Source organism: Parasteatoda tepidariorum, chromosome 9 (assembly GCF_982258835.1).
Source record: "Parasteatoda tepidariorum strain Cologne lab strain chromosome 9, Ptep-v5.0, whole genome shotgun sequence".
NCBI lineage: Eukaryota > Metazoa > Arthropoda > Arachnida > Araneae > Theridiidae > Parasteatoda > Parasteatoda tepidariorum.
This window is the reverse complement of record NC_141763.1, coordinates 9,739,218-9,748,862: the sequence shown is the minus strand read 5'-3', so window position 1 is coordinate 9,748,862 and position 9,645 is coordinate 9,739,218. Positions and strand designations below refer to the sequence as shown.

Below are 9,645 nucleotides of genomic sequence, written 5' to 3'. Positions count from 1 at the left end.
TCCGCAAACCTAGGTACTTGTCCACGTCTGGAGGAAAGGTAAAAAAAGGAAAAGTCAGTAAGCGGAAGTGTGGCCGCTTTGATCTGCCTTCGTAGCGAAAGAGGGTGCACGTTTTTCGATATACTGTTCTACCGTAAAGTGTTCGACTTCGCGTGAAGGTCGTCGGGCTACCAAAGCTGGTGAGCCATCCCCTCTGCAGAGGATTGAAATTGCGATGGCATGTCTTCCAATCATTCTCAGGGTTGTATCTCAGATTGTCGCCACTTGCCCATTGTGAAGCTCTAGTGTGACGTAAATAAAATACCGACCAAATCTGCAAACTAATACCTGAATGACGAATGTCAATCGGGTAGAAATTGGAAAAAGATTGCTATGACTTAACCATAACTGTGACTTAAGAAGCCGCACTACTATTCTTAGATATGTGTTCTTACGATTTCTGTTCCTCTTAAAGCTTGCATCTTTGTCCAATTAATATTGGCCAAAATTCCAATTATTTAATATTTTTCTATTTACGAACTCATAAAGATACAACGCAGGTGACAAGGAATAACACTAAAGACCGAGTTTTTAAAATCTCAGCACAAAGCTATTTTTTGACCCCTACTTCATCACTGGAAAATAATTTCGTATATTTGAAACTTTTAAAGTTTATAAAAGTTTTAGAATATCTCAATATAGATAAACAATGAACTAAAATCGTTTTCTCATTGTTGTCGGCTAATTCGACTAAAAATTAATGACTGCGGTTTCCTCATTCATTAGACAAGGATGAGTCAGTGTTTTTGGTTGTCATCAGCATAAAATAAATGCAGGGCATAATGATTATCTTTTGCCAGTAAAATATTTCCCTCATTTAACGATAATTACTCGCAACATTTATTTATCGACATTTCTTAGTATTTCTCAATGCTATTATTATGCTTTTGATTTTTAATATTATTAAAAAAATTAAAGGCTTTAACTGAAAACGATATGTTGTATTATCGAGTAATTGTATGATGTTACCCACGCAATATTTTATGACTCAATTTTGAGTTTGAGTTTACCACTACTTATGTTCAACTAGGTAGTCTTGTAATTTTGAACCCAATGCAGAAGACAAGGAAACGACTAGATCGAGCATTGGAAGAAATTCGACTTCTTGGAGGACATTTTTGATGGAACTATTAAAAGCATTTGCGTTACATGGAGAGGAAAACCACTAGAATCTCCCACGGTTAGTCTCACTGCAAGGAGACTCTAATTCATGATCCATCAACCACTGAGGATATTTGACATAAGCACTGTGGCCGGTGCAACGCCGGATGCGGAATTCGTATCGACCAGCCATCACTGGGAACCGAACCCGGTTCATCTCATTGGAAGTACAACGCTCTATACACTGAGCCTATCGCCGCTTGATGAACATAATTGATACAGCATTCCGATGAATATTTTACTGTTATTAAACAGTAAATAAGTAACAGTTACATTTATATCAAGCATTATGGAAAACTGTGCCTAGTCAATCTATGCATTGATAATAATTACAATGCATTATTGGGAATATAAATTTTCTGGTTAAAACATATAACAAGGTTTTATAGAAATCAAAAGTTCAACAAGAATTTTCAAAAAAAATATACATGTAGATAGATAATAAAGACTGAAGTTGAAATAGAGAACGAGAGAATTTGTTTAAGGTTTAAATTTTATACCAAATTGAAGAGGGAACTGAATTGGTCAAATCAAATTTGTGTTAATGTAAACTACTAATCACTTTTTTGAATCCTTCAAAAACATACCTTTAATTTTGATGTAACAATCTGTTTAGAGTCAAAAAAATACAAAAAACATAATAATTTAGCAATCTTGAAGTTCGGGACCCAAGCAAGGAGAGCTGAACATCTTAGTAATATTACATTTAAGATCTTTAGAAATCTAAGAATTTTAAGAAATGGATTATAAATTATTTAAAATGGAAAACATTAAGTCCTGTCAATGGTAAAAGCAGCTTAAAGATATAAATATTACACCACTGTCGCTTTAGCAAATGAGCAAAGTGGAAGAATGTTTCTTTCCTATACACTGTGGGTTGAAACTGTTCGAAGTTACTGGTGAGCTTATCAGTACATCTTAAAATCAAAATATAAACAAATAAATAAAACTATTTCTAAAATTTTTATGTAGGTTTAACTCAATTGTATAATCAATAAATAAATAATTAAATAAAATCTCATTTTCATCATTGTTATTAACAACAAATTACGTATTTCCGCCCTCAAGTATTTAATTAAAAGTTAAAACTAAATTATTCATAAAAAATAGAAAAAAAAATTTTGTTTTGCAAAAAATAAAAAATACAACTTTAAATGCAAACATTTATTTGGTAGTACAATTTTAATCAGTTATTGAAGAAAAGCATTAAAAATTGGGGAAAAACAAGGTAACAAAATCAACCAAATGCAGTTTGGATTGATTGCCTAACCACTTCAGCTGATTGTGCTGAGGCACCGTAGTTGACGTTTCCAATGCTAGCTGATCCCAGAACATGAACCAAAGCTGTCATCAGTTCCATAAGGGCTTGTATCGTAACATCACATTCAGATGCTCCAGGGTTACCAGCTCTAACTTGAGATACTACACTTCCGAGTGTGTTTGAAAGATTAGAAACATTAACTCGCCCTCCGGACACCATTCTTGATGCAACAGACGAAATTCGAGAAGTTGCTGCTGGTGATGAAATTGCTGAGGCTGCAGCAGTTGCGGATGCGGATGACCCACCAGCTCCTGTTCTGCCATAACCACCGGGACCATAACCTCCTGCACCACCAGTTGCTGCTGAAGACGCTGCGGAAGATGATGCACCAGGACCTAACGCTCCTACACCTCCTTGACCATATCCACCAGGTGCACCTCCTGGACCGCCTACTCCACTTGTTGTTGAAGATGCTGAGGTAGATCCACTTTTTCCATATCCACCTGATCTCCAAGAGATTATTTCTTCAAATCCTCCTGAACCACCTACTCCATTAGATGCTGCAGTCGAAGAGGCTGCTGATGCTGCTCCAGATCCTGATCCTCCTTGTCCATATTGACCAGGTCCATAACCTCCCTGTCCATATCCACCTTCACCGCCTGCACCTCCTGCGGCTGCTGAAGCTGCACTGGATCCTGATCCTCCTTGTCCATACTGACCAGTTCCATATCCACCTTCACCGCCTGCACCTCCAGCAGCTGCTGCTGCCGCTGCTGAAGCAGCACTAGATCCTGACCCTCCTTGTCCATATTGCCCAGGTCCATAGCCTCTTCGACCAGGCCCATATCCACCTTCACCGCCTGAACCTCCTGCGGCTGCTGCAGAGGCTGCACTGGATCCTGCTCCTCCTTGTCCATACTGACCAGTTCCATATCCACCTTCACCGCCTGAACCTCCTGCGGCTGCTGCAGAGGCTGCACTGGATCCTGCTCCTCCTTGTCCATACTGACCAGTTCCATATCCACCTTCACCGCCGGCACTTCCTGCGGCTGCTGCTGCTGAAGCTGCACTGGATCCCGACCCACCTTGTCCATATTGACCAGGTCCATATCCACCTTCACCGCCTGCACCTCCTGCTGCCGCTGCTGAAGCTGCACTGGATCCACCTTGTCCATATTGACCAGGTCCATAACCTCCTTGGCCAGATCCATAACCACCTTGACCATATCCACCTTCACCACCTGCACCTCCTGCGGATGCTGCTGCTGCTGAAGCAGCACTGGATCCTGGCCCACCTTGTCCATATTGACCAGGTCCATAACTTCCTTGTCCATATCCACCTTCACCGCCTGCACCTCCTGCTGCTGAAGCTGCACTGGATCCGGACCCACCTTGTCCATATCCACCTTCACCGCCTGCACCTCCTGCTGCTGATGCCGCTGCTGAAGCTGCACTGGATCCTCCTTGTCCATATTGACCAGGTCCAAAACCTCCTTGGCCAGATCCATAACCACCTTGTCCATATCCACCTTCACCGCCTGCACCTCCTGCGGCTGCGGATGCTGCTGCTGCTGAAGCAGCACTGGATCCTGGCCCACCTTGTCCATATTGACCAGGTCCATAACTTCCTTGTCCATATCCACCTTCACCGCCTGTACCTCCTGCTGCTGCTGCTGAAGCTGCACTGGATCCTGACCCACCTTGTCCATATCCACCTTGTCCATATCCACCTTCACCGCCTGCACCTCCTGCTGCTGCTGATGCCGCTGCTGAAGCTGCACTGGATCCTCCTTGTCCATATTGACCAGGTCTATAACCTCCTTGGCCAGATCCATAACCACCTTGTCCATATCCACCTTCACCGCCTGCACCTCCTGCGGCTGCGGATGCTGCTGCTGCTGAAGCAGCACTGGATCCTGGCCCACCTTGTCCATATTGACCAGGTCCATAACTTCCTTGTCCATATCCACCTTCACCGCCTGCACCTCCTGCTGCTGCTGCTGAAGCTGCACTGGATCCTGACCCTCCTTGTCCATATCCACCTTCACCGCCTGCACCTCCTGCTGCTGCTGCTGATGCCGCGGCTGAAGCTGCACTGGATCCTGACCCTCCTTGCCCATATTGACCAGGTCCATAGCCTCCTTGTCCATATCCACTTTCACCGCCTGCACCTCCTGCGGCTGCTGCTGCTGCTGAAGCTGCACTGGATCCAGATCCTCCTTGTCCATATTGACCAGTTCCATATCCACCTTGTCCATATCCACCCTCACCACCTGCACCTCCTGCAGCTGCTGCTGCTGCAGCTGCACTGGATCCTGACCCTCCTTGCCCGTATTGACCAGGTCCATAGCCTCCTTGTCCATATCCACCTTCACCGCCTGCACCTCCTGCGGCTGCTGCTGCTGAAGCTGCACTGGATCCAGATCCTCCTTGTCCATATTGACCAGTTCCATATCCACCTTGTCCATATCCACCCTCACCACCTGCACCTCCTGCAGCTGCTGCTGCTGCAGCTGCACTGGATCCAGATCCTCCTTGCCCATATTGACCAGGTCCATAGCCTCCTTGTCCATATCCACCCTCACCGCCTGCACCTCCTGCGGCTGCTGCTGCTGAAGCTGCACCGGATCCAGATCCTCCTTGTCCATATTGACCAGTTCCATATCCACCTTGTCCATATCCACCCTCACCACCTGCACCTCCTGCAGCTGCTGCTGCTGCAGCTGCACTGGATCCTGACCCTCCTTGCCCATATTGACCAGGTCCATAGCCTCCTTGTCCATATCCACCTTCACCGCCTGCACCTCCTGCGGCTGCTGCTGCTGAAGCTGCACCGGATCCAGATCCTCCTTGTCCATATTGACCAGTTCCATATCCACCTTGTCCATATCCACCCTCACCACCTGCACCTCCTGCAGCTGCTGCTGCTGCAGCTGCACTGGATCCTGACCCTCCTTGCCCATATTGACCAGGTCCATAGCCTCCTTGTCCATATCCACTTTCACCGCCTGCACCTCCTGAGGCTGCTGCTGCTGCTGAAGCTGCACTGGATCCAGATCCTCCTTGTCCATATTGACCAGTTCCATATCCACCCTCACCGCCTGCACCTCCTGCAGCTGCTGCTGCTGCTGCTGCACTAGATCCTGAGCCTCCTTGTCCATATTGACCAGGTCCATAACTTCCTTGTCCATATCCACTTTCACCGCCTGCACCTCCTGCAGCTGCTGCTGCTGCTGCTGCACTAGATCCTGAGCCTCCTTGTCCATATTGACCAGGTCCATAACTTCCTTGTCCATATCCACCCTCACCGCCTGCACCTCCTGCGGCTGCTGCTGCTGAAGCTGCACCGGATCCAGATCCTCCTTGTCCATATTGACCAGTTCCATATCCACCTTGTCCATATCCCCCCTCACCGCCTGCACCTCCTGCAGCTGCTGCTGCTGCAGCTGCACTGGATCCTGACCCTCCAGGTCCATATTGACCAGGTCCATAGCCTCCTTGTCCATATCCACCTTCACCGCCTGCACCTCTTGCGGCTGCTGCTGCTGAAGCTGCACTGGATCCAGATCCTCCAGGTCCATATTGACCAGTTCCATATCCGCCTTGTCCATATCCACCCTCACCGCCTGAACCTCCCGCAGCTGCTGCTGCTGCAGCTGAACTAGATCCTGATCCTCCTTGTCCATATTGACCAGGTCCATAAGCTCCTTGTCCATATCCACCTTTACCGCCTGCACCTCCTGCGGCTGCAGCGGCTGCGGACGCTGATGCTGCACTGGATCCAGATCCTCCTTGTCCATATTGACCAGTTCCATATCCGCCTTGTCCATATCCACCCTCACCGCCTGAACCTCCTGCAGCTGCTGCTGCTGCAGCTGAACTAGATCCTGATCCTCCTTGTCCATATTGACCAGGTCCATAAGCTCCTTGTCCATATCCACCTTTACCGCCTGCACCTCCTGCGGCTGCAGCGGCTGCGGACGCTGATGCTGCACTGGATCCTGATCCTCCTTGCCCATATTGACCAGGTCCATAACCTCCTTGACCTGGTCCATAACCTCCTTGTCCATATCCACCTTCCCCTCCTGCACCTCCTGCGGCTGCTGCTGCTGCTGCTGAAGCTGCACTGGATCCTGATCCTCCTTGTCCATATTGACCAGTTCCATATCCACCTTCACCACCAGCACCTCCTGAGGCTGCTGCTGCTGCTGAAGCTGCACTGGATCCTGATCCTCTTTGTCCATATTGACCAGATCCATAACCACCTTGGCCAGATCCATAACCACTTTGTCCATATCCACCTTGCCCGCCTGCACCACCTGCGGCTGCAGCTGCTGCCGAAGCTGCACTGGAACCTGACCCTCCCTGTCCATATCCTCCAGATCCATAACCTCCTTGTCCGTATCCACCTTCACCTCCTAATCCACCTGCTGAACCTCCGGCTGCTGCTGCTGCGGCTGCTGCTGAAGCTGCACTGGATCCTCCTTGTCCATATTGACCAGGTCCATAACCTCCTTGACCAGGTCCATAACCTCCTTGTCCATATCCACCTTCGCCGCCTGCACCTCCTGAGGCTGCAGCTGCGGCAGCTGATGAAGCTGCGCTGGATCCTGATCCTCCTTGTCCATATTGACCAGGTCCATATCCACCTTGTCCATATCCTCCTTCACCGCCTGCACCTCCTGCCGCTGCTGCCGCTGCTGAAGCTGCACTGGATCCTCCTTGTCCATATTGACCAGGTCCATAACCTCCTTGACCAGGTCCATAACCTCCTTGTCCATATCCACCTTCGCCGCCTGCACCTCCTGAGGCTGCGGCAGCTGATGAAGCTGCGCTGGATCCTGATCCTCCTTGTCCATATTGACCAGGTCCATAACCTCCTAGTCCATATCCACCTTCACCTCCTGCTCCACCTGCGGCTGTTGCTGAAGCTGCACTGGATCCAGAGCCACCTTGCCCATTTCCTCCTGATCTCCATGAAATTATTTCTTCAAATCTTCCTGAACCGCTTACTTGATTAGTTGCAGCTGTTGAAGAGGCAGATGTAGCTGCATTAGATCCTGATCCTCTTTGTCCAAATTCACCTGATCCATAACCTCCTTGTCCATATCCATTACCTCCTTGTCCATATCCACCTTGACCACCAGCTCCTCCTGCGGCTGCAGCGGCGGCTGATGCTGAGGCTGCGCTAGATCCTGAACCTCCTTGTCCTGTCGCACCTGATCCATAACCCTGTCCATATGCTCTTTGTGCACCTATACCTCCTTCTCCCCCGTATGTAGTTGTGGCACCTGATCCTTGTTGTCCACCATATCCCCTAGTTGTTCCGGAAGAAGAGGTTACTATTTCACTTGATCCGTATGAAGTTTGTGTAACTGATTGAGCAGGTGTGTAAGACGTAACAATTTGAGAGGGCCTGTAGGACGTCACTGTCTGCGCTGGCCCTTGTACGTATGAAGTAGTCGTTGATGTTGCGGATGCAGTGGCCTGAGAGGGTCTATATGCTGTCATAGTTTGTGATGGGCCTTGAGCGTACAATGTAGCAGTTGATGGTGCTGAACTAGGACCAGTCCCGTAACCACCTGAACCTCCTGCGGATGCAGCTGCTGCAGCAGACGCAGCACCCCCAGTCGCAATTGCATTTCCTGAGGCTTGAGCAAACATGTTTATTAAAGTACGGATTTCGTTTACAAATGCGGCATTACTACCACCGGTTGTTTGGAAAAATGCTGAACTCATTGCGTTTGTTATGGCATCAGTGGTCGCTTGAATATTCTGTCCACCTGCATCAGATATAGCAATTTCAGCCACAGCAGATGCAAATGCTGTATTCAAAGCTTGCAATTTGTGGGGAGTTACTTTTCCTTCCATACTGCCCATGGCACTCATCATTATTTCTCCGATGGAACTCATATCATCCATTTGCTCTCGAGTAAAAACTCCACTTTGACGAGCACAATTCAAAAAATTTTGCATAAATGCATCTGCTTTTGCCATGCTGTCCCATGGACTTCCTTGTCCAGCAGCAAATTTGCTGTGAAAGCATAGAGCTAGAAGGAAAACTAGAGAAAGTTGAGTAAACCAAGTCATTTTGCTTGATGGATATTCTCAACTGAATGTACTTTTCCTATGATTTCGGCATCCTTTTATACAGAGTTTTTCGTGAGGAGAAACAGGTTTGTCAATAAAGCTGAGAATTTCAGATCGCATGATCTTCGAGTCAGGCAAGATGTGACGCATATCCAATTAGTGGAGTAAATACACCTGCTAGTCTTAGACGCAGAATCTTACACGTTGGAACTTTTGATGCAGATATACATTTTATGAATTATTCAACCTCAATTCATATTAATTATAATATTTTTAGCAAATGAATTCTACAATATTAATTTTATCAGTTTTGTTTCTACCAATGTACCATAAAACTATATTTAAAGTTGAAGCACATTTATTCATTGTTGTATTCGACAGTTCCCTTTCATTTAATTGCATTAGTTACACTGGGTTTAAAACCAGAAACCTCTTTGCAATCAGTTTTAAATTGTTACTCAAAGCCGTTGCATGCAACCAGTTAAAACAATCGAAATATTATTGAGTTAAATGAACCAGTAATAAAATTACCTTCTTGAATAATAAATTTACCGTCAACAAAAATAGGATTCTGAAGAATTTTTAATTGATCGTATATTAATCGGCATATTTAAAATAATTTTGACATAAAAAAGCATGTTTATTTCTAGAAAAATGATTTTTAATTTTTAATACGAGTATCGAGTTATTCTTTTGTTTGTAATCACTCGCCAACTTCTTAGGGCTGCAGAGTTCTTTTCAAATTTCTTCACTCGATCTTTTACCTCTTTTAATACCTTTTATAATTAAAATTCTTCATCTTAATATTTTTTGGTGTTCAACACTTTGTTCTCTGTTGCTCATAAATATCTATAACTACTTTCTTTCACTCATTTTAACTTATATTGGTTTATAACATCAGCTCTTAAACTTTAATTTCCTTTATACTTTACTAAATGAGTACCCGTTGTTCGTATGAGGTGAAAAATTTAAACAATCAATACAGGGTGTTTATAAAGTCCCAGACCCATTTTGATGTTTAATAACTCATAAAATAGTAAACATAGATTAAAATTAATAACATAAATGGTTAGATGGACTCAAAAAGTTTCATG

At 45.8% G+C, this 9,645-nt stretch overlaps 1 protein-coding gene across 15 annotated transcripts; it reads right to left on the bottom strand.

Moving 5' to 3' along the window:
• Nucleotides 1–2,349: 2,349 nt before the first annotated feature.
• LOC107445952 (uncharacterized) lies at nt 2,350–8,581 on the bottom strand. Of its 15 annotated transcripts, none has more exons than XM_087150846.1 (3): nt 3,883–8,581; nt 3,211–3,822; nt 2,350–3,126 (listed from the first exon to the last, which is right to left on the bottom strand). In XM_087150846.1, the coding sequence occupies exons 1-3, from the start codon at nt 8,549–8,551 to the stop codon at nt 2,438–2,440; spliced, it is 5,970 nt and encodes a 1,989-aa protein (XP_087006972.1). In that variant the 5' UTR covers nt 8,552–8,581; the 3' UTR covers nt 2,350–2,437. The 15 variants fall into 15 exon arrangements, with proteins under 15 accessions (XP_087006972.1, XP_087006973.1, XP_087006980.1 ...); XM_087150847.1 differs by having other exon boundaries at nt 2,350–3,399; nt 3,487–3,822; XM_087150854.1 differs by having other exon boundaries at nt 2,350–3,822; nt 3,883–4,206; nt 4,519–8,581.
• Between the last annotated feature and the right edge of the window lie 1,064 nt (nt 8,582–9,645).

Bases quoted from the DNA above. Each gene is read 5' to 3' on its own strand.
- LOC107445952 (XM_087150843.1), bottom strand. From the start codon at position 8,551: ATGACTTGGTTTACTCAACTTTCTCTAGTTTTCCTTCTAGCTCTATGC. The intron at 3,823-3,882 runs GTGCAGGCGGTG...CAGCTTCAGCAG, and splicing joins AGCGGCATCAGCAGCAGGAG to CAGGAGGTGCAGGCGGTGAA.